Raw genomic sequence first — 24,860 nt, 5'->3', positions numbered from 1 at the left:
CCATACAAATGGGTCACTCAAATAAAATTTATCTCAGTAATAACCCTTATTCTGGCAAAGATCCCCAGTTTAAATTTTTCACTGTACTTAAGAGAGGGGTCAAAGTTTCTCTTGAGCCTGCAGGGTCTTGATTGGCTTCAGCTCAAAATAATCTTCACGATAACGTGGCCCATCTTAGAGTGACCTGCCCTCAGACACTACAGTTCCATAGGCCTACAAGATTTCCAAAAGGTTCTATGGCATAAAGAGGGTTAAGAATCCCTGGCCTAGAGAAAATTTTCATATGGGAACAGGAACTATCTAGTTAGAACTAGCTAGGTATATAAAAAAATTCAAAACATCTTTGTTCATAATATCAAATGGACAAATATATGTCCATACAATGGAGAGCATATAGTACAGAAATGTATTAATTACTGTGACTGCATCAAAATACATGATTTTCAAAAATCTTATGTCAACTGACAGAATAACAAAAACAGCCTAATTCCATTATAAAGTTGTAAAACAGGCAAACCAATGCAATATATTGTTTAGAGTTATACACAAATGTAGCTGAAAATCACAGAAAGTGAATGCAATATTTAACACAAAATTCTGGGTTTTGGCTGCTTGAGGCAAGGAGGTTGGGGAAGGTGTTACAGGGAGGAGAATGTGACCAGAAAGGAACCCGTATTGGGCTTCTAAATTGCTGACCATATTTGATTTCTTAAGCTTGGTGGCAGGTAACAGGCATTCAATTTATTATTCTCTAAAGTGTATTGACACTTTACATCTACTTTTGTATGTATGATATGTGTTTCATATTACCTCCTTAGACAGGCAACCTTACTCCACCCGGTCTAAAATAACTATTCAGCTGCTCTCTATCACATTAGCCTATCTTAAAATTCCAGATTTATCTAGCTTTGGACTACTTGTCAGAAGTTTAGGATATACAACAATAATTTTCAACATACTTTATGTATCTTCTAGACAGTTCAGAGATTTGTTTCTAAACAAAATGTCACAGAAAAACATTTCATCTTAAATGCTGCTTGGACACTATTTTCTACCACACATATTTTAAAAATAAATGTTAAAATGAACAGGTTTTACAATCTGGCTTTAAATCTTGGATGTGCCACTTAGCAGCAGTGAACCTCAGAAAATTATTTCTCTCTTAGAACTTTACCTTCTTCACTTGGAGATATAGTTTAACTCACTGGGTTTTGAGGATGATTAAAACCTGCGAGTGAATAAGAAATTGTCTTAGGCACCTTGCAGCACTTACCAATGTTTTCCCTAAGTTATAACCATGAATCACTCTTTACTATCTGTTAAGTATTTTCATTTTGGAAGTTCACTCTACTTTTCTGCTGGCTAGATGCAGCTGATGATAGAGTTTTTATGTATGGCAAAACCACTGTGTAGAAGTCTGGCTCCTTGATTCACCATATACAGAAGAGCTGCCTGCCAACCAGGAAAACCCACTTTAGATTCTTAAGGAACAAGAAGTAAAATATTGTTGTGTCTGAGGCATTACACATTTGGTATCTATTTGTTACAGCAGCTCAGCCTGTCCTATTTAATATATTCTTGAAAACGTAAACCACATTCAGAAGTACCAGATACAGTTGACAAGGTTAGAAGAGTCATAAACAAATTAAGTGAATGACTACCTATCAAATACTAAGATATCCAGCCTCCCTCCCTTCTCAGTCACAGAAAACTGGCAGTAAGGCTTATAACTCACAGATGGGAATCTGCAAGTTTCCTCACAGGGGTAACTGACTAGATTTAAGAGAAATGATTTACAGATGGTAACAAATGGGGGTTTTTCCCCTCAATGAAATAATAGAAAACCCTACAGTGAAGCCCGCTATTTGACAAACTCCACTCATGCTCAAAGAGCTTTCAAAAAAAATGTTTTTGGGGCACCTGGGTGGCTCAGTGGGTTAAGCGTCTGACTCTCAATTTCGGTTCAGGTCATGATCCCACGGTTGGTGAGATCAAGCATGGAGCTTGCTTGGGATTCTGTCTCCTTGTCTCTCTGCCCCTCCCCTGCTTGCACTTTCTTTCTCTCTCTCCCTCTCTCTCTCCATCCCTCTCTCTCCCTCTAAATAAACATTAAAAAAAAGTAGTCTCACTGCAAAATATGAGCTGATAGCCAAGAATTACAAATACAAAAATACTTTAGGAAAAACACTGCCAAGACAGAAAACAAATCAAATGAAAGAAAACAAAAGAAAACTTGAAATAATTCAGGAAGACCCATTACAATAACTAAAAAAAACACAGGGTGGGTGATGGGTATTGAGGAGGGCACCTTTTGGGATGAGCACTGGGTGTTGTATGGAAACCAATTTGACAATAAACTTCATATATTGAAAAAAAAAAGAATTTAATAAATATGGGCTGTATGAGTGAATGAATTGTTAATCCATGGGGAACAGAGTCTAAGGAAATATATTTAAATGTAAAGATCCAGTCCAGGCACAGATGATGCTTTGTTTTGTCTTACTTGGTTAAAAACTAATGCCCATCATACAGAAACACTTATCCCCTCTGGAATTGTATTTTAAAAAGCCTCTCTCCTCTGAACAGATAATTCAAGTCCTTGAAGAAGGCACAACCAATACAACCACAGGTGATATCCCTGTAATAATTCTCTATTCTTTTTTTTTTTTTAATGTTTATTCATCATTAAGAGATAGAGACTGAGCATGAACAGGGGAGGGGCAGAGAGAGGGGGAGACACAGAATCCGAAGCAGGCTCCAGGCTCGGAGCTGGTGGCACAGAGCCTGATGAGGGGCTCAAACTCACAAACTGTGAGATCATGACCTGAGCCGAAGTCGGACGCCCAACCGACTGAGCCACACAGGCGCCCCAATAATTCTCTATTCTTGATAGTATAAGCAGTATTATTTCAATGTGTGCAACAAGGTAACTATTGGGTAATTGTGTTTGATTATGCATTGTGTAATTATGTGTATTAATGCAATGCAATTAGTAATAAAAATGTAAACAATCTGTAAATTAATAATGTGAAAACTTTTAATGCAACCATTGTCAGATGGGGAAGGGAAGGTTATTTTGAAGGAATGGTATATAAGAAACCTAAATCCTCTTTTTCCAAGCAACAGACACTACTGAAAATATCAAGACACACTAGAAAAAGCCTGTAATTTAGAAAAAGAGAATAAAGCATTAGAAGAAACAACTGGAAAATGCTGAGAATAGTTATCCTGGGGACCAATAATCAGGGATAAGGAGGAAAAGACCCAAGGTCTGGTTCGCTTTTTAAGACTTATAAAACTATTTGACTTGAAACTATGTATAACTTTGACTTAAAAAATTTTTTTTAATGTTTATTTTTGAGATTGAGAGAGAAAGAGCTTGAGCGGGTGAGGGGCAAAGACAGAAGGAGACGCACAATCCCAAGCAGGCTCCAGGCTATGAGCTGTCAGCACAGAGCCCAACGTGGGAATTGAAGTCACCAACTGCAAGATCATGACCTGAGCCAGAGTCCAATGTTTAGCCAACTGAGCCAACCAGACACCCCCCCACTGGCTTTTGAATACCTAGTTCGGGACCCCCATTCCAATGAGCTCCTGAAAAATGCAATTTCAAATCATTAAGAGCCTTACAAGGTCATGCTGCGGTGGCAATTAGAGAACCACCATGCATTTAATGAGGAGAAGTGAAGCCTCCCTGCTCTTGACGTTTAAGTCACCCTGACTAAAAATGAACAAGGACAAAAACCTCCACGATTTTCAACGCACAGCATTATAATATGCACGCATCATACTTCCTTCTCAAAGGACAAACACACTCACATTCTGCGCACGAACTTTAAGAACTGTGCGCAACCGCGCGTGGAGACTAGCTGATGGGCTCAGAAAGGTGGCACAGGGACGCTCTCCGCGTCCAGCTAATCCTAAGGCCCCTCTGACGTTTGGGTGAGAACGTCTGAGGAAACAAACGTTGGGCCAGAGGGGGCAGGGGCCCGAACGTGACGCCCACGGACGACGCCAGCCAACCGGGCGGTGCCGCCGCGCCTCCCGGCACCAGAGGCGGAGCTGCAGCCGCGGAGTCCCGCCCCCGCCTGCGTCCGCCAGTAGCTCGGTCGCTGCTCTTTTCCAGGCGGGTTAGCCCTACCAGGAGGAACCGAAGACAGAATACTGGCTGGCTGGCCCTCCCAGCGCTCGCAGCCGCGCCATGCTCGTCCTCCGAAGCGGCCTGACTAGAGCTCTGGCTGCGCGGACACTCGCGCCTCAGGTACCGGCCGCGGAGACGTGCCCACGCCGTGCCTTGGGGGAGGGGAGGGACGTCAGCGAGGAGCTCGAGGTCCCGCGCAAGCGCTTCCCGGCTGCGCTCCCAGACTTACGAGCGTCGCGCATGCGCCCAGTCGGTTCCCGGGCCCAAATTATTCTATTGCACGTCTGAGAACTTGAAGTGGGATCACAGGACTCCCAGGACTCACGGGAGCGTGGAGGCGCAGTTCAGGGAGGTTCCGCTGGTCAGTATCGCCTCCAGGCCATTTCGCGAGCAGCCGCGAATGGGATTTTTCTGGCCTACGTGCCAGGCGTCCCTGAGACACCCTTGAAGCTCCCGCTGCTTCGTTCTTGCCGCCCAGCCCCCTGCGGTCGCCACGTTGAGGCCGGTGCCCAGTGCTTGCTGATCAAGCCTTTTCTATTTATCGTTTGACAAGCCACCGCTCTCCCCGCCCCCCCGACGAAAGGTAGAGGAGAAATAGGTCAACTAGTAGTTGGCGACCGAAGTGACCTCCCTTGTTTAAACGAAGTATACACAGCGAGCTTTTTGCAGAGAACCTGGAAGAGAAGGCCCAGGGTGCGGGTCGTGGAGCATCCAGCCCAGCCTCCCACTGTTTCCTGTGGGTCGTGTCCGAGGCTGGCAGGGTTAGGAACCTCAGAGCAGATACGGTAACAGCCTCATTTACCCTTGAATGAGAAACGTGCACAACAGATGTTTGTGATTCATCCTTAACTGTTGGGAACCCGCCTATTTGTCAGTCTACAGTGTTTTTTTCCTTTGGATATTTAGGCTTGTATTTCTTTCTCGAAAGGTACATAGGAAGGGAATTAACCTACTCTAACCTACTCTAGAGACTGACTTTCTGGTGAAGACTGAAGAAGAACCAGTAATGGCCCATTCACCCAAGATTAGCAATAGTCTTTATCCTTCTGATCGACACTTTTCTGGGGCAGGGCCAAAAGTTATTCCTTACAACTTTATTCTGGACTGTGACTTTATTATTCTGGACTGTGACTTTATTAGATGTGAGCCAAGTGTTCTCTTTTAATTGAATATAAGTGCTGCTGAAAATGAGCCCTAACCTGAAGATAAGGGAGCCTGGAACACTTATGAATCCTACCCCATTAATAATTGTAGTTTCTGCCCTTTGACAAAAATCACCTCCCCACAAGCACACACTCTTACCTCACTGCTGTTACCTTTCCCTGGGCTTTTCCTCTAATTGTTTCTTATTTGAAAAATAATAAAACTATGTGCCTTTGACCACATATTTGTTTCCAAATACAAATTCTCTGAAAAATAACATAAAAGCAATTGTTATAAATACCCAACGTTCCGTTTTCTAATATATTTTATTTATACTATTTTTTAAACTATAACACTAGTCAGTTGTTTATTTGCATAACATTCTTTAATTAAAATTTGATTAAAATGACACAAGCATGTCCAGCAAAAGTAGAAGTATCTGCAATTGTTTTTGGTGGGAATACTTGCTTTCCAAGTAAGCTTAGATACTTGGGCAATAGGAACAGAAATCATAAGGGACGTGAATGGAATGAATTCAAGTATATAATTAGGACTTTATACACAAAATATATTTAAAAATTGTGTGTTTTAACCTAAATTATGTCAGATAAAGAAGCCTACTAGTTTCATTTGGCATATCAGGGAGTCAAGAAAGCCCAAAATTAGTCCATAACTCTGTACCAAAACTTACTTTATTTACTTATTTATAAAGTAGGCTCCATGCCCAAAGTGGGACTTGAACTCATGACCCTAAGATTGAAAGTCACATGCTCTACTGACTGAGAGGCAGTACACAGAGAGTACACAGCCAGGCACTCGTGTACCACTACTTTTAATAGATAGTTCTTATTAATAAGTTTTATAAAATTGGCACATAATAGCCAAACCTATAGTAAGAAAGATTTGTAAATGCAAATGCCATCATAATGTGTGTGCATGTGTATGCATACACATAAATACATATACGGAAGATAATCTCTGCATGTCCTAGCTAAGGTCATTTAGACTTAGAGGACTAATTTAGAAGAAAAATTTATATAGATAGCATATGACTAATGCAAAAAGAACTTAGTGGTTCTTAAAAGATATTTTTGTCAATCTGGTATAATTGGATGGATTAAATGCCTTTCTTCACATTGCATCTATAATTAAACCTAATAATGATTCAGACAATTCTAACTCATTGATTTTTCCTTTATAGCATTCATACAGTCTACCACCATAGTATAATGCGGTTATAGTATGGTATAATGTATATATAATCCATGAATAGATTATAGCTTCCTTTAGCATCAGAGTCCATTCCTGTCCTTACCAGGGATCTACTTCATTAGATGTGATAAATACTTTGACCTGAATAGCATTTTTTATTTTTAAGAAAAACCTAAAAAAGGGTTTTTTGCTAAGACATTTCCATTTCACCTTCCATAACACCTGCATATTTTATAAAGTTATTTAATTGCATAACTGTATAGTTATAGTAGTATATAGTAGTATAACATATAGTATTGACTGAAAACAGAATATTGGCTAAATAGGGTAAGACATTTGCAAGTTTATTAGAATCCTAATTGTAGTTCTTGAGTAAAGGACTTTTATTAAGACTTCAGTGCCTTCTTACGATAAAATTCATGAAAAAGTGGCTAACAGTAGATCCCTGCTAAGAAACAGTAGCTATATATTCAGCATACTTAAGAGTAGTTGTCTGGAAAAAAAAAAAAAAAGAGTAGTTGTCTGTATTGACATCTCCCTAAACAAATGTCTAAGGACAGATGACAACAGTGGTACAAATATGGATTATGAGTCTAATGAGTATCCCTTGTTTCTAGATTCAGATTTGGTTGTAACAGTATTATAAACCCTGCCTTCCCAAAATATTTAAATTTGCCTTATCTTTCTTCAGGTGCACTCATCTTTTGCTACGGGCCCAAGACAATATGATGGAACATTCTATGAATTTTGTACTTATTACTTTAAGCCCTCAAAGATGAATGAGTTTCTGGAAAACCTTAAGAAAAACATACATCTTCGGACAGCTCACTCTGAATTGGTTGGATCCTGGAGTGTAGAATTTGGAGGCAAAATGAATAAAGTGTTTCATATTTGGAAGTATGGTATGGTTTTTCCAGCTTAAGGGTTCAGTATAGATTTTTGTTCTGTTAAGTGTTACATGATGCTTAGCTCTTGGATCTAGATTAGTATAAATACCCACAGGTTAAATTAAACTTTTGAAATGGGGAACAACAGTAAAAAATGAATTCAGTAATTCCTCCTCCCAGGGGTACACCTTTAACAACCCTTTGCCCAAATCCTTATGTTACCATAAATGGGAAAGTGTGGCATGTCATATTTCAAATCATAAAATTGTGAACTAGACTTTAGTTCTCAGAAAAATTATAAATGGCTTATGGTAAGGATGAGTTATGAAAAAAATATAGCAGGGGTTGTAAGAACCAAGTAGGTTAATATCATAAAGGGTGGGAGAGTAATTCCTTCTTATTGTTGAAATTTAATAGTCAAAGAAGAACAGGTTACAGGAATCCCCAGAATGTGTGTTACTCCAGTGTCTAATCTTTGTGAAGTCCACATCAGGACTTGATGAAACCCAAAGAATTTCAATACTTCACTTAATGTTTAATCATCAGTGTCCAAAGTTAATAGTCATGAAGTACTTTAATATGAAAAATGTTCATTCTGTATTTAACATGGCCATAGTTTAGGGGTTCTCCATATAGTAATAGAACAAATCCCATTAAAGCACAATTTGTGTTTTAATATGCCACCAGTGGACTCATGTCCATTTAAAAAATCACCAGTCAGGTCCTGATATAACTCACTTAAGCTCTTAAGATGCCCTGCATAAACCATAGAAAAACTTCTTACCATTAGTCTTACTGAGGCCCTAAAAGTAAATATAATACTAGGCCTAAATGTTAGTAAATATTTGAGTAACAAACGTAAGAGAAATAAATACTGGGTAAAAAGAATGGTGATCATAAGAAAGAGAATCAGCACAATTTTTTTGGAAGCTATTCAAAGAAGATGCTAAAAAAGCACATATTCCTTTTATTTATGTTAAATTTAATACAGAGTGTACCTTGACCTGAGCACACACCACCACCACCACCACCATCACCACTACCACCAAAGAATAATAGTCTTTCTCTAAACTGGCACTATAGTTTAAATGTCTCAAACAATAAGAATAATTAATATCTATTGAGTGCTATCCAGGTGTCAAACACTGCTCAAAGCACCTTTCATATAGTAATTCATTTAACCTGCACAGAAACCCTGGAGGGAGATACTATATCATTATTCCCATTTCACAGAGTAAGAAACAGGCACAGAAAGATTCAATAACTTAACCTAAGTCACACAACTACCTACTAGAGAATAGTTTATAAACCCCACCATATGACGTTATCATTAGTTGTTTAAATTCCTACTCCCCTTTTAGAGCATGAGAAACTTAAGGACAGATGTCATATCTATTTATGTTGGTATCTCCAGTGATTTAACAGTGTCCTTATGTGGCCTCAGTGAACATTTGCTGAATTGAATGAAATCCAAAAAAAAAAAAGTATAGGTGATTTTAAATAAATTTTTACTTTTATTACTCCTTTTCTTCCCATAGATAATTTTGCTCACCGAACTGAAGTTCGGAAAGCCCTGGCCAAAAATAAAGATTGGCAACAATTTCTCATTCCAAATCTGGCTCTCATAGATGAACAAGAGTTTGAGATTACTTACCTGGTGCCATGGTGCAAATTAGAAAAGCCTGCAAAAGAAGGTAAGTCCTTCCCTCTTAGTTACTTTGAATTTTGATGGAGAAAATACTACAGATTTCAAGCTATAAAAACTACACTTCCAAGGGAAAAATAATCCCCTGTGTTTTATATAGGAATATATTATAGAGATAAAAATGAATTTTAACTCGTTGCTTATTAAAACAATGAACATTGAATAATGAAGTTGGTTTTTCCCCCCAATTTGGAAATGCCCTTAAAGTTGAGGTATGAGTATAAAAAGTTGAATAGGGAGTAAAGTTTGAAAAGTTGGGGGCTGGAAGCAGAGAAAACATGTTCCGGCAAGTGAAAGATAAGGTATGAAATTTTGTCATAGTTGTTTCTTTTTTTTTTTTTTTTTTTTTTATACACACAAATTACGGTTAATCTTAAAATATTAAGGATATTTTTGCTTATAAGACTTTTAGGGGACTTAAACTGTTAAGCTGTATTACTGTAGTTTAACATTTTTGTTTTCCTTTTCTCATTTTGAAAATAATTACTAAAGATTTCTCTTGCTGATTTCACTTTCTTGCTCACTTAAGGAAATATTTAACATAGTTTTAAACAAAGGTCAGCTTTTTAAAAAGCATTAACTAATTGAATTTTATTTTATTTCCTCCATTATTCCCAACTTTGTAGTATATTTTAGATTATCCAAGATTTGAAAAGTCTTGTTTGGATCCTAATCCACCTAGACCTCCTCACAGGCTTTCAGCACTATCTAAATGAACTTAAGTGGCTTCTTGGACAGTGTCAAATCTTGGTTCTCTTCCTCTGCTGTTCATAACTCTTTAGTAACTTTGTACTTTTTTTCCTTTTTCTTCTCAAAGCTACTTGTCCCAGGTTCCTTTTTCTTTACCTGCACCTCACCTCTGACCAGAAGGCAGAATGCTTTTCAGATGTTTATCTGGCTATTTAGGAACAATAAAATCATCTTGTTCAGTTTTGGATTTTTTCCTAACACTCAAAAACTCAGACAAGACTGATCTATCGTTTGTTCCTATTAGAAATGGAATCATATAGGGGGAAGTTATATAAACAAAAAAATACTACCTCTTAAAATTACCTCTTAAAATTAGAAAGAAGAGGAAATACAGGAGATCAGAGAAGTCTTTTCTAATTCATTTCTTACCTAAAAGTGCAGATTCAGGCAGCTCAGAAACCTGATCCTAATGTAAATTTTCAATATTTTATTGACAAAATTTATAACAGTATTTCAGATAATAGCTTAATATATCTTCCCAATGTTGTCTTTTTTTTTTTTTTAATGTTTATTTATTTTTGAGAGAGGGTGAGAGAGAGACAGAACTCAAGTGGTGGAGGGTCAGAAAGAGAGGGAGATACAAAATCCAAAGCAGGCTCCAAGCTCTGAGCTGTCAGCACAGAGCCTGACATGGGGCTTGAACTCACGACTGTGAGATCATGACCTGAACTGAAGTCCTGTGCTTAACCGACTGAGCCATCCAGGCGTACCCCCATTTTTGTCTTTCTGTATAAGCTTAACAACTGATTCTTAAACTTGGACAAGGACCTGCTAAACATAAAAGCAAGGAAAAATAATGCCACAATTCATGTGTACAGTTGTGTGATCCTCCAAATCTGTGTACGCAGATTAGTCTTCCAGTTGAACCAGACTAACCTGATTAGAAATTTCCTGAATATCTTTTGTAAAATAATTGTTTTTCTCCCTATTCTAGGAGTCTATGAGCTGGTTATTTTTCAGATGAAACCAGGTGGGCCAGCTCTGTGGGGTGACGCATTTAGAAGGGCACTTAACGCCCATGTGGATCTAGGCTACTCAAAACTAGTCGGAGTTTTCCACACTGAATATGGAGCACTCAACAGAGGTACAGTTGTCTATTTCTTCTGTGAAATTGCAAAGTGTATTGGTGATCTACTAAATTTCTTGGGTCAGTTTGTCTCTTTTCTTCATTATAGCATATATTTAAATTTTTATTGCCAGAGTTTTAGGATTTCTGTAATTTTAAACGTTGAAAAAAACCTGTTTTTTATCCTGTTTAGAATGTTAACACTTCATGAAGTGTTTTTCAAATGTTGAATTACTATTTTCCATGACACATCAGAATGCTGAAAAACTGCAAAGAGCCTCAGGAATATATCTGTTCTTTCATCTTTTTTTTCCTCTGAGTTTACTTTTGTTGGCTTTTTAAAATAACATTTCTTGGGGTAGGAAGACTGTCCTTGAATGAAAAAGTAATACATATTTTCGCACATACTAAATACATGGACATACCCTAAAGCGGGGAAAGCATTTCCCACTACTTAGAGATAATGCTGTTAGTATTTTGGTCTATATAGGTCATTCGTGTGTGTGTGTGTGTGTGTGTGTGTGTATATATATATGTGTATATATATATATACGCACATACATATATATATACATACACATATATATATACATACACAAGTAAGTATCTACACACATTCATATATATGTGAATGACATAGGAGTAAGATCAAAATGTTATTTGATATATATATACATGCTACAAATAATGCATATGCATTGGGGTGCCTGGATGGCTCAGTTGGTTAAGTGTACAACTCTTGATATTGGCTCAGGTCATGATCTCATAGTCGTGGAATCGAGCCCTGTGTCAGGCTCTGCACTAAGTGGAGCCTGCTTGGGATTCTGTCTTCCCCTCTCTCTCTCTCTCTCTGCCCCTCCCTGACTCACTCATGCACACATGTACTCCTTCTCTCTCAAAATAAACAAACTTAAAATAAATGACCTCTTAAACACTTCAGTGCAGATATACATAGCATACAGATAGATATACATACCTGTATTAATTATTCATTCATTCATTCATTTTTAAAGTTTACTTAAGTAATCTCTACACCTAGTTTGGGGCTCGAACTCACAACACCAAGATCAATAATTGCATGTTCTTCCCACTGAGCCAGGCAGGCATCCCCTAAACTGATTTTGAAACATCTGTTTGGAGCATTTAACTTTTAAAGGTGAAAGTTATTACAGTCAGAATTTCAGAGAGTGTTTTGTGGCAAACTCTTAAAAATGTATGTAAAGTTCATCTGGAAGGATTAAAAACTAAGAATAGCTAGTAAAATATTGGAAAGACTCATTATATCCATTTGCCTCCTCATCTTCCTCGCTTGAATGTCCAATGGACATCTCAAACCTAACACATTCAAAGCTGACCTTCTGATCTTTACCCAGAAATTTAACTTCTAGTAATATATCCTATGAAAATAATCAGAATACACAGAAAAAGATATTTTGGTTGGAAAATATATGAAAATTACTAGATGTCTAGCTCACACCATATACTAAACTAGACTTAAAATGGATTATAGATTTCAGTGTAGACAGAAAGAAGTCATAGAATTACTAAAGTAAAATATAAATGTATTTAATGATATGGATGAGAATTGTATTTCTAAGCCAAAAAACAAAGAAACAGTAAAAGAAAAAAATTAATTGATGATTTTTTTAATCAAAAAAATGTATATTTTTTCAAGAATAGAATTTAATGATTCATCACTTACATATAACACCCAGTGCTCATCCCAACCAGTGTCTTCCTTAATGCCCCTCACCCCTTTAGCCCTTCCCCCCACCCAACAACTTTGTTTGTTCTCTGTATTTAGGAGTCTCTTTTGGTTTGTCTCCTTCTGTTTTTATATTATTTTTGCTTCCCTTACCTTATGTTCATCTGTTTTTATCTTAAATTCCACATGAGTGAAATCATCTAATATTTGTCTTTCCCTGACTTATTTTGCTTAGCATAATACATTCTAGTTCCATCCACGTTGTTGCAAGTGGCAAGATTTCATTCTTTTTGATCACCAAGTAATATTCCATTGAAAATATAAATTATACACACACACACACACACACACACACACACACCATATATTCTTATCCATTCATCAGTCAATGGACATTTGGGCTCTTTCCATACTTCGGCTACTGTCAATAGTAATGCTATAAACATTGGGGTACATGTGCTCCTTTGAATCATCATTTTTGCATCCTTTAGATAAATACCTATTAGTGCAATTGCTGGGTTGTAGGGTAGTTCTATTTTTAATTTTTTGAGGAACCTCCTAATACTGTATTCCAGAGTGGCTGCACAAGTTTGCATTCCCAACAGTGTAGAGTGGTTCCCCATTCTCCATATCATTGCCAACATCCGTTGTTGCCAGAGTTGTTAATTTTAGCCATTCTGACATGTATGAGGTGGTATCCCATTGTGGTTTTGATTTATATTTCCTTGATGATGAGTGACATTGGGCATTTTTTCATGTGTCTTTTAGCCATCTGGATGTCTTCTTTGCAAAAGTGTCTACTCATGTCTTTTGCCCATTTCTTCACTGGATTATTTGTTTTTTTTGGGTGGATGATTTTGTTTTTAAAAGGCTCAGGGGCACCTGGGTGTCTCAGTTGGTTGAGTGTCTGACTCTTGATCTCAACTCAGCTCTTGATCTCAGGGCCGTAAGTTTAAGTCCCACATTGGGCTCCACACTGGGAATGAAGCCTACTTAAAAAAATAAAAAGGGGCACCTGGGTAGCTCAGTTGGTTGAGCTTCTGACTCTCGGTTTTGGCTCAAGTCATGATCCCAGGGTCTTGGGATCAAGCCCTGCATTGGGCTCAGTGCTGAGTATGAAACTTGCTTAAAATTTTCTCTCTCTGCCCCTCTCCCCTGCTCATTCTATCTCTCTAAAAGAATTAAAAATAAAAACAAAAAGGCTCAATTTTTCTGCATGCCCCAAAGCACCTTAAGTGAAATTCAAAAGCAAAAAGAAAAATGAAGACTTATGCAAAGGTAGACCTACAAATGACTACTAAAGAAGATACAGATTAAGACAATATTCCGATGCCATTTTTACCTAATAAAGACATACTTATATATAGTATTTGATAAATTGGGAAAAGTAAGTACTCATATACTGTGTAGGGTTCATACTGTCTTAATCATTTCCCGAAAGTTGGCAATAAAGATAAAAGGTTTAATTTTTAAATTATTTTTGCCAATATTCTAGGAAACATGCATAGATGTGTAGTGTGTTAGGTTATGTAGGAAGGAAGTTTGAAAGGATGTAAATGATATTAATGATGATGTTAATGTTTATTAAGTCTATTTTTTTTATAGTGGGCATATATAACTTTTATAAGAAAAAACTACTGAAAACATGTGTGCCCAGTTTTTAATCTTAAATTCATTCTCAGAACAGCAGAGAAAGAGTAATATGCGGAGTACTCAGGACATAATTCCGGAGGACAGTTACAGTATGTACACTATACATGTAGAATTATATGTAAAATACTCTGGTTCTCTCAGTTTAAATTTTAGGAGTTTATATTGAGGAAATAATCAGATCCAGACTGCCTGGGTTTGAATCCCAGCTTCACCACTTACTGTCTTTGTGACTTAGCATGAGTTACTTAACCTTATGGTGCCTTACATTGCTCATCAATAAAATAATAATCATAACCTAAGAGTATTGTGAAAATTAAATGAATTAATACATGCAGTACTCTTACAATGAGGCCTGGCATATAGTAAGCACCCAATAAATGTTAGTAGTAGTTGTCTTCGACATTGTTATTATAGACCTACATGTAGCTGCTGCTCTCAGTCTATGTCCGCATTACTTACAATAAGGAAACACTGGAAACAGTGTGGTATGACCCTATGTGTATATGGAAAGAGATACACTAAAATAGAAAAGTGGTTATTTTAGGGTGGTAGGATTAGAAATGATTCCTGCTTCCTTTTTATCTCCATTTTCTAAAATCTGTACAGCTAATGTGTATTACATTTAGTCATAAAAAAATTTCAGTATTCTGTAGAATCCTGAAATATTTTTAATAATGTAAATAGCAATAAGGTATTGGGATAAAAAAAGTTGTCACAAGGAGGCATTCACAGAGCCATTAAAAATTAAGGTTACTACCATGGAAAATACACACTGTTGATTTTTAAAAATATTCCTAAGCATAGTATACATTTTACTAATTTCATTTTACTAACTTTTTAAATAAATACACTAAATATTAATAGAGGTTTTCTCTAAGTAGTTAAAATTATGCTACTTTTATTTATTCATTTTTTAAATTTTAGTTTAGGGAAAGAGAGAGAAAGAGAGCACAAGGGAGTGGGGGAGAGGGATAGAGGGTGAGAGAGAGAGAGGGAGGAAGAATCTTAAGCAGGCTCCACCCTCAGCACAGAGCCCAACGTGGGGCTCTATCTCACGACTGTAAGATCATGACCTAAGCTGAAATCAAGAGTCAGACACTCAAGCAACTGAGCCACCCAAGCACTCCCAAATTATGCTTTTAATTTTTTTAAAACATCCACATTTTTAGTAATGAACATTTTTGTTATAATCTTGCTTTTTTTTTTTAATAAAAATAGAACATAGTAGGACATCATAAAACTTGGGTCCAGCCTTGATTGTGTCTTTTAGTGCTGTTACTTACTTTTTCTCTCCAGCTATCTGTTTTTCAACTATAAAACTTTAAAAGTTTGATTGATTTATCAATTTCTCTCCCAAATCCCTGACCCCTCCGAAATCTTACTAACATACTTAATTTTACCTTTTTGATATTCACCATGAATAAGACTTAATGTTTCTGATTAATTTTTTGTATTTCTTATTTGTAGTAACGCCATGGTCTTTAGAATCTATTTTTGGTTATTTCTGCAGTTCATGTTCTTTGGTGGAATGAGAGTGCAGACAGTCGTGCAGCTGGGAGACATCAGTCTCATGAGGATCCCAGAGTTGTGGCAGCTGGTAAGCTATTTCACTAGGCATGAATTATTCGTACAACAAATCTCATTTAGTCAATAACTTTATATGCCTTCTTATGAAATGCTTTTTTGCAGTTCGGGAGAGTGTCAATTACCTCGTGTCTCAACAGAATATGCTTCTGCTTCCTACGTCATTTTCACCTTTGAAATAGTTTTCCACTGAAAGACAAAGCTTTGCATTAACTGCTATAAGGTGTGTCTGCTAATGGTGCTTAAATTCTCCCAAGAGATTCTTTTATTTGGAAGATGGTAAGTGAATTTGCTAGGTCTCTGCACTTTTAAAGCCACCTCTACCTCCTTCATCTTTTCCTTTCCACTTCAGGAAACAGTTCTGTTCATTTTCCCCTTGGCATTTCTGTGTCTGTTACACATTAGAAATACTTGCCACTACTTGAGGATTTTGATTTTTCATTTGTTTCGGAATATCCCTTGTAATCTATTTTGACAACCAGACTCTGCTTTTATAGCACTTTCTTAAATTCAAGTGATGGAGGGTGGGAGGGAGGGGGAGGGTAGGTGATGGGTATTGAGGAGGGCACCTGTTGGGATGAGCACTGGGTATTGTATGGAAACCAATTTGACAATAAATTTCATATTAAAAATAAAATAAAATAAAAGTTACTTTGAAAAAAAAAAAAGTCACCCACATAATCCCATCTAAAAAAAAATTCAAGTGATGATTTTACATTTCTGTGGCTGATATTTTTAAATTATTTGTATATAATATCTTTTTATCATGTCTGTTTTTTTGAACTTTAAAATCTTTTTTGCCCAGTAGTGTTTATTTTGTGATCACATGGGATTCCTAAGAATCTAAGGTCAAACATGTTTCGTTACTTTGACCAAGTAATGTCACTATGTCATTTTTATTAATTACAGTTTTCACATTAATTATGAGTCACTCTAACTTGGAATATAATGTAATTAGGTCTCAGTGTTAGAAAACTTCAGAAGACTTATTTTATGTGCCGAAATGTGTTCATTTATAGTTAATTTTTGTTCATTTTGGATAACTAAGATAGTTGGAACAGTTCTGTTTTAAAGAGATCTTTATGGTTATGGGAATGGTTGCCTGAATAAAAGCCTACATATCCATTCTGCAGGGTTTTATTTGTGTTTTGTATTTGTATTATCTTCTCTAGAGCTTTTATAATGTCGCTATAGGGTAGTGACAGAGTAATAATTTAACAACTTTATTGCAAATGTTAATTTACATCAAGAAAATAGCATGGTAATAGTCCCAGAAAGAAAGTTTTCAGTACCACCACAGATAGGCTAGAGTTTTCCTTAAAGCACCTTTAATTTCCATTTTAGTTGAGTGCATCTGCATTCTAAAACTAGGTTTGGTACTTCCAAACTCTCTTGATAGTCTAATATTTAGAGCTGTGTTGTTTCTAAAACATATTGTGAATATAAAATAGTAAATAATGAATTAGCTGTCTTAAGGGAAATTTACAAAACAAGTGTTATAAGCCTCTTGATAGAAGAAATGTCTAAAGGATTAAAACCAAAAAATTGAAAGGAAAGGTGACATGGTGTTTAGGTGCAGCCTATACTATTAACAGACAGGAATGCAAATAAAAGCTTTGTGATATGGCTGTTGTCATGTTTTCTGCTTCCCGTTAAAGCAGAGCTCTCCATAGTTACATATATTCACCCTCTTCACTTCTTGTTCTTCCCTCAACTTGACCCATGTCAATCTACTGAAATGACTCGTAAGAAGGTCACCAAAGACCTTGTCTTACCAAAATCTATCTTTTTCTCTGCCTTTACCTTGCTCCTCTTCTCTGCAGTGTTGGACGCAACTGACCATCTTCGCCTTCCTGAAACACTGGATTCTGAGCTTCGATATATGGCATCATACTCAGGTTTTCCTCCTCACTGGCCAGTCCCTGTTCTTTTGCTGGCTTCTCTCTAAATATGGGAAGGATCTCAGAGCACAGGAATATTTTCTGTCTTCATTTTCTTTATAGGTCAGTCCCAAGGCTTAAATACCATACATGTGCTGTGCTGATGTTTCACACATTTTTACCTTCTTTCCCATCATTGTTCCTGATCACCAGACTGAAATCGCAGCCATATTTTAACACAACCACCTGCTTAGTTTGGGTCACAAACCTTAATAGCTCTCTCTCCCTCAACCCCCACATGGATCTTGTCAACAGTGCCTTTGGCTCTGTCAGTAAAAGAGATCCTGAACATTCCTATTCCTCCCATTATCGCTTTGCCTCCCTACTGTCCTTTCTCCCCATACAACCAGCTTTCTTTCTGAACAGCGATTAGATCAAACCATTTACCTTGTTTAAAACTCTCCAGTGGCTTCTCATTGCACTAACAATAAAATCCAGATACCTTGCCATGGCCTGCTAGGCCTTATAGGTTCTGGTTCCTGCCCCTTCTACCAGTCCGGAGACATTGGAATTCTCTCCCTCCTTCCCCAGCTTGCCAAGTTTTTTTCCACCTGGGGCCTTTGTCACCAGGTGTTCCTTCTTCCAGGAAGGTTCTCTCTGCCCACCTTCAAATGTTGGCTCCTGCTTATTGTAGAGATATGAGCTTAAATGTCACTCTTCAGATGGCTGCCTCTCCATCGTTATCTCATTGCCATGGCTTATTTTCTTCTTAGCACTTACTATGGTCTGAATTTATTGTATTTGTCTACATATCCATCGTGAATGCGAATATAATTTCTCCACTGAAATTTTAGTTCATTAGAGCAGGAACTCTGTCTTCAACACTGCATCCCCAGAACCTAGAAAGGTATATGGTGCACAACAGAGTTTAATAAATATTTGTTAAATTACGATTCCAGACTAATTTTATGAGGGCAATCTTAACTGATACACCACCTCACCAGACAGAACTCTCTGCCATTTTGATAGTGGTCTAAACAAGTTATTTATCCACTGAGCCACAATTCCCCCATATATCAAATGGTATTGCTTACCCCATAGGGCAGACAGGTAATTGAGGATTACATTGTCTGACAACACAGTAAAACGCTGGAAAAAGGGAGCTAATTTTCTTATACTTTTTCATATATAATATATGCATTAACATTTTAAAGGTTCCGAGGTTTTTTTGAACCTTCAAGTGTTTATTTAGGCTTTTCTCTATATAGAAGATTTCCCTCAAGACCCACGGGTAACTTACATTATCTAAGTTACTTGCCTTTTAGTTTTTCAGTAGTTTTCTTCTCTCCCTCAGTAGTCATTTTCCACAAAGAAACTGTTTTCTAGAATTTCATTTAAGTTTTGGTAATGTGAACATTAAGAGGGAAAGACAGAGCTGTGACGCAGAGGCTGAGTGGTCTAGAAGGCTCCGTCACAAACCGACCAAGACCCTCCTCTGCACACAGCCAGATGTGCACCTTAGCAAAGGACCGCTCACTACCCGTTGTCCCGGCCATTCTGAGGAGGTCCCACATAGGGCCATGACTCCACCGTGCAGCCTACCAGCGGGTGTTTGACAGACGTTCTTCACATTAGTGAGATAAGCAGACAACTTTTCTGAGATTTTGTTAGTGAGCTATTAAAACTATATCCATGTGTGTCATCAGAGCCTACATAACCTTGGCTTGCGATTGCACAGCACTTCTTACAGAAGGAAGGCACCTCTGATGTTCCTCTACTGTTTCCACTTTTCTGCACTCCCCCAGGCCACATGCCCAGGACAATTGCCATGCTCTGTCCTTGTATTTTCAGTTGAATCCATAAAGGACAACTGAAGGCAGCCATTGTAGCTTCTATACCAAATAAAGCAGTGAGACTTTTATTAAACAGGTTTAGCTACACAGTGTTTTCAGAGATCTCTATAGCTTCGAAATCATTAAGCTTTTATCTAAAAACCTCTTAATATTTACTATCTTAACCAAATTATGAAAGTGCAAACACCCTTTATTTCCAAGTAGTCCCCTCAGCCCTCTTTCCAACAGGACATTTAGCCTGTTCTACTACAGGCTACTACATAGCTTTTCTACTACAGGCGGACATTTCTTACTCTCCTGATGGCTTTATAAGCATTAACAGTAGGTGGTGCTACAGATGCATGGAAATAAATTTGCATAGACCAGCAGAACTGCCACAGCTTTATTTCGTGACTCATTACAACATAGAAATATGTTTTTTTAATACTTCATATAAAGTTATTGACATACAAAATTTTTTTCTTTTTTTTCCTTTTAATGAAAATGATTTAACTTAGAAATCTGTTGTGAAACTTTTGTCTAGTTTTGCAATTCTCAGATATTCCAGTGCAAAAATAGATCCCATTAGAGACAGCATAAAGTGCTCGGAATGAAGGGGCCAATGATAAAGAAAAAGCACAAAAAAACATAGCTTCATCCTAGGGTATAAGAAGAGAGAAAACTTAATCCTTATGGAAATATAAACATTCTATAAAAGGGATGCAACAATTTTGAAGAGAATTAGAGCCATCTTACTATAGTACTATATCATGACTAGTAAATTGTTCTAAGGGTACAAATTAATATTTTCATATCAAAGTGGTTCATTATTACATAGGACACATGGCTCTTTGGAAGAAAATTTACCTGATATATACAACCACGAGAAGAAAACAGACAAATCCCTTTCATCAATGATTACAGTGAATGAAGGATGTGCAACATATAATAGTCACAATGAACATGCTTTCAGTACAGATTGAAATACAGTAGTTTGAGGTTTGGCTGTTTTTTAACAATGAACTGTGCTGGATGTTTACTGTATACAGGGCTTTGTTACTGTTTTCTTTTGTATTTTTCACATTCACAGTTGTTAATAAAGTTTCCAAGTTGTCCAAAAGAAGCAAAAGCAGCAATCTTTGAACACTTTTGAGAATTTTTGAACCTCACATACTTACATTTCCACAGGGAATATATAGAATTTTTACTTGAGTAGAGAATTGGTAAAAAATTTCTACTACGATTAGGTTTACAAAGGAAAATGTAAAATACTATCTGGATAGTCTAAAATGTAACCACAAAGTCAGTGTGTAACTGTAGATTGTTCCTAGCTTCAGAAGAGATCTTTTTAAAATCTATATTGAAATGTTTTTTTTTTGTTTTTTCACAACAGTTCACAGTGTCTTTTGATTTTTTTTCAATGTGACCTTGAAGTCAGAGTAATTAAAGCCAAGAGCTAGCTATTCACTGATTTAATAGAGAATTAGAACATGATAATAGTGAATTGGGAAAACTAACAAAAGTTTGATTTTTAAAAATATTAAACAGTGAGAAAATAAATTATGAATCTTATTAGAGATAGCACAAAATATAATCACCTCATCATGCCAATGGTTACTGGAACTAGGCCTTCATTACCTGTTTATCATTTTAGAAAATAATGACATTAATTTCTAAGTCATTTTCTTTTTCCAAACAAGTTATGTGATAACTTTCTATAAATTTTAAAAAATATAGATTTGAAATAGATCTGAAATCTTAACACCTTTAGAGTTAATATTTAAATTGTAGAAAAAGAAGAAATCAGTAATAACATTGAAAGACGGCTTGAACTTCACCCAAAAGTACTTCCCTCATATTTTTGTTGTCTTAAGGCAGATCACATTAGGCATTAGTGAAATAATATTTTTTAAAATGTTTACTGACTAAAAAAAAGACTGGGTCGGAAACGTCTGAAATATATTCCATGTGTGGGCATTTGCTGTTTTTATTTTTTTCATAACAGATTCAGGATTGAGGAGATGAAAATTTTGAGATTGTCAGAATGGGGTGTCTAAGATCTTCAAAGCCAATTATTTGAGGGTACTAAACGCCTTAAGCACAAGTTGCATTACTCAAGTTTTGAAGCTAGTGATCTTCTTTGTGAAAGTACTCATTATTTAGTCGTGAGACCCTTATGACAGTTAAACTTTTTTGGCTTTTGCACTGTTGCTATTTAAAAAAAAAAAAAAAAAAAAAGCTGCCCAGTATTCCTTCACTGGGCTCTCACAACAACAAAACAACCTATTATTTGTAAACCTGTTAGCTGAATAACATGGCACAGGGATTATCTACTGAGACTTAATTTCTCCCCACCCAATCCATACATACATACATACTCAATTCAGCTATAATATACACTCAAAAAATACTTAATAAACTGAGATTAAGAATATTTTAAATGATGACCTTAAACTCAAATATAGTATTGTCATGAGATCTTGACCATCACCTTATTTTCTAGTCACTAGGCACTAGTCAGAGGATACACCTGCAGGCTTCCATAAGAAATAGCTAGTGAAGCAGTGAGGCCATATTCCTCTATGCCACGGGTTCTACAAAGAGGCCATTCCAAGGATTCACAAGTCACTGACAGAATTAAAAATTCCAAATAACGTTAAAAGTACAAAGATTTTTGTCAAAATACAATTCCATCTTTTCATATTCTAGATTAATTTAAAAAGCCAGAAATAATACTACACTTCTGTCAAACAGGAAGATCTTGAGATGCAATGTACCGTGTTAACAGACAACCAGGACAAATGGACACAGGCCTCCCTAGGTTTGAACACGCCATCTCTTTACTCCCATGACCTGGCCTCAGCAGCTTGCAGCCTCAACAATTTGGCTGCTCTTGGCTTCTTTCCAGGATCTTAGTTTCTTTAAAAAGTCCCAGAAAAATGACCCCCGGAGACCCATGGCTCCAAGCAAGGGACAACATAAGAATGGAACTAAGTCTCACCTGTCTTGAGCCACCCACAACTTGCATGTTACCTCCACCACAGCAGCTCATCAAAGAGGGAATCAATGCAGGCCTTTCCCACACATGGCACCATTATGTCACCTGATTACGATGCTGATAGACTCTGAAGCAGAGCAGCTCTCGCAAAAGGGCGCATGACACACCATGGTCCTTCAGGCTTTCTGCGCAACTTGGCACTAGTAACTCTGGCACACTCATTGCCAGCAATGGATGTGTCACCAGGAAACCAGTCTCCTGGCATGGCACGGCATAATGAATGAAGATGTACATGCCTTTTGATTTTGATAAATAATCACTGGCCATGATTACTTGATGAATTATTGTTGCAACCCCAGTGAGAATACAAAGGAACAAAAAAAAAGTGTGATTTCAAACCCATATGTCCACTGGGTTCCATACTAGAGTTTCACATAGGTAATAAGGTAATAAACTAAATTCAAGTCTTTTTCACTTGAGAGCCATACAAGACATAGGCTACAAAGGCACTGCCCCTGTAATGGAATTTTGTTTTCATTGCATTGAACTGCATTGCATTGAAGATAGTATCAGTACAGTATCCAGTTTACTTCTTCCCACAAAAACATCCAGCTCTTTCTTCTGGAACACTTCACATGGTGCAAAGGGAGAGCTAGTTCCTCCTTTCTTTCAGTCACTCTGCATGAACAGCATTCTTCATACATAACTTTCTTTCACTTTCTCATCCTGGAGAAAAGATGTGAGAACTGCAACATCCACTACTGTCTGGTTTTTGTGTAATGACAAGTCCTTTAAGTGGTCATCATCACTTTGGTCCTTGGCGAAGTTTACAAATACCTGTCAAAAGAAAGATGGACCTTATAAATACCTCTCTACTTGTTCTTTTTTTTTTCAAGTTGTATTTTCACCATGTGGAAAGTAGGGTAGGAGAATACAAGATTGCATAAATAGATTAACAAGAAAACTATGTGAGGGAGAGGGGAAACTTGAAAAAAAGGATCAAACACTTAAAAATTAAACTTTTCTATTGCCCCTCAAATTACCAACTGTTCAATCATCTATTTTGACTCTTATAAGCCAGATTAAAAAGGAAAGAGAGACAAAAACTAACATTTACTAAATAGGTACTAAGTGCCAGAATCTGGTACCTGAGGTTACCTAACCTAAATATGTATTCATTCAATATTTATTCACCCGTTATTCATTTATTCATTATTTACGAGAGAGAAGAGAAGGAGCAGAGGTAGAGAGAGAGAATCTTTTTTTTTTTTAATTTTTTTTTTTAACGTTTATTTTTTTTTTTTATTTTTGGGACAGAGAGACAGAGCATGAACGGGGGAGGGGCAGAGAGAGAGGGAGACACAGAATCAGAAACAGGCTCCAGGCTCTGAGCCATCAGCCCAGAGCCTGACGCGGGGCTCGAACTCACGGACCGCGAGATCGTGACCCGGCTGAAGTCGGACGCTTAACCGACTGCGCCACCCAGGCGCCCCTAGAGAGAGAGAATCTTAAGCAGGCTCCAGGCCCAGTGCAGAGCCCAACATGGGGCTCGATCTCACAACCAAGAGATCATGACCTGACCAAGGAGCCCCTGATGTTATCTAATTTAAATGGGATAAGGCACCTGGCAAAAGGCCTGGCCTATGGTAGGGACTCAAAAAATGGTAGTTATTGTGATTATTCTTACTATGCTCACAATAACCCTCTAAAGTAGAATCATCTCCCTTTTCACATTCAGAGCAGTTAGTAAATAGCATAGCTAGTAGATCAGAAATTCAAGCTCAGATGGTCAAAGCTGCTCTAGGACCCATAATGGGAGTAGGGGACAGGGATTGGGAACCCTTACCCTCAAAAGTCAGTCTATTTTTGACATTCAAAGCTTACTTGGTCAAGTGTTGTCTGAGAAACAGAGTAGTCTTCTATATGGAGTCGCTTTTTGCTCTGGGAAAGGATGCTGAATATCCTAGCCAGGGAAGATAATGAGGATGGAAGCTGGTACTGGAGCATGTTCCGGTGCTTCTCTTTGAGAACACTTCCTGGAAAGGCAAGTCCAAAGAACTCCTGGACAGGCTTCAGATCAGGGTTGGACCCTGCTATTCGTACAACTATTGTATAACCATCTCCAAACCTGAAAGCAGAAAACAAAAACAAAAACAAAAACAACCAAATGGAAGATCCTCAGGAAACCTCTCATAAGAACATTTAACCCTGTCCACCTGGTGCCATGAAAAAGGAAGATCCACAACAGACCCAGAAATAAGTACCTGAGAGAAGGAACTAGTTACCATTTATTGACTACCTATT

At 37.3% G+C, this 24,860-nt stretch overlaps 2 protein-coding genes across 7 annotated transcripts in view; one reads left to right on the top strand and one right to left on the bottom strand.

Annotated features, from left to right (window-relative positions):
- Window positions 1-4,063: 4,063 nt before the first annotated feature.
- Window positions 4,064-16,972, top strand: LOC106979366 (protein NipSnap homolog 3A-like). Of its 2 annotated transcripts, none has more exons than XM_027034751.2 (6): window positions 4,064-4,261; window positions 7,188-7,398; window positions 8,922-9,077; window positions 10,773-10,922; window positions 15,773-15,859; window positions 15,952-16,972. In XM_027034751.2, exons 1-6 carry the CDS (start codon window positions 4,202-4,204, stop codon window positions 16,026-16,028), a joined length of 741 nt encoding a protein of 246 aa, XP_026890552.1. In that variant the 5' UTR covers window positions 4,064-4,201; the 3' UTR covers window positions 16,029-16,972. The 2 variants fall into 2 exon arrangements, with proteins under 2 accessions (XP_026890552.1, XP_014932705.2); XM_015077219.3 differs by lacking the exon at window positions 4,064-4,261 and adding an exon at window positions 4,388-4,926.
- A 2,969-nt stretch (window positions 16,973-19,941) lies between these two features.
- The window catches only part of ABCA1 (ATP binding cassette subfamily A member 1), a 320,418-nt gene continuing 315,499 nt past the window's right edge, over window positions 19,942-24,860 (bottom strand). For all 5 annotated transcript variants that reach the window (XM_053204848.1, XM_027034746.2, XM_015077217.3 and 2 more), the window contains 2 exons: window positions 24,441-24,684; window positions 19,942-23,393 (listed from right to left, as the gene is read on the bottom strand). In XM_053204848.1, the coding sequence (XP_053060823.1) occupies window positions 23,253-23,393; window positions 24,441-24,684 (385 nt within the window). In that variant the 3' untranslated portion in view covers window positions 19,942-23,252. The remainder of the gene's footprint in view (window positions 23,394-24,440; window positions 24,685-24,860) is intronic.

Source organism: Acinonyx jubatus, chromosome D4 (assembly GCF_027475565.1).
Source record: "Acinonyx jubatus isolate Ajub_Pintada_27869175 chromosome D4, VMU_Ajub_asm_v1.0, whole genome shotgun sequence".
Classification (NCBI taxonomy): domain Eukaryota; kingdom Metazoa; phylum Chordata; class Mammalia; order Carnivora; family Felidae; genus Acinonyx; species Acinonyx jubatus.
Note: the sequence above shows the minus strand (reverse complement) of the source record. Positions and strands in the feature narration are given on the sequence as shown.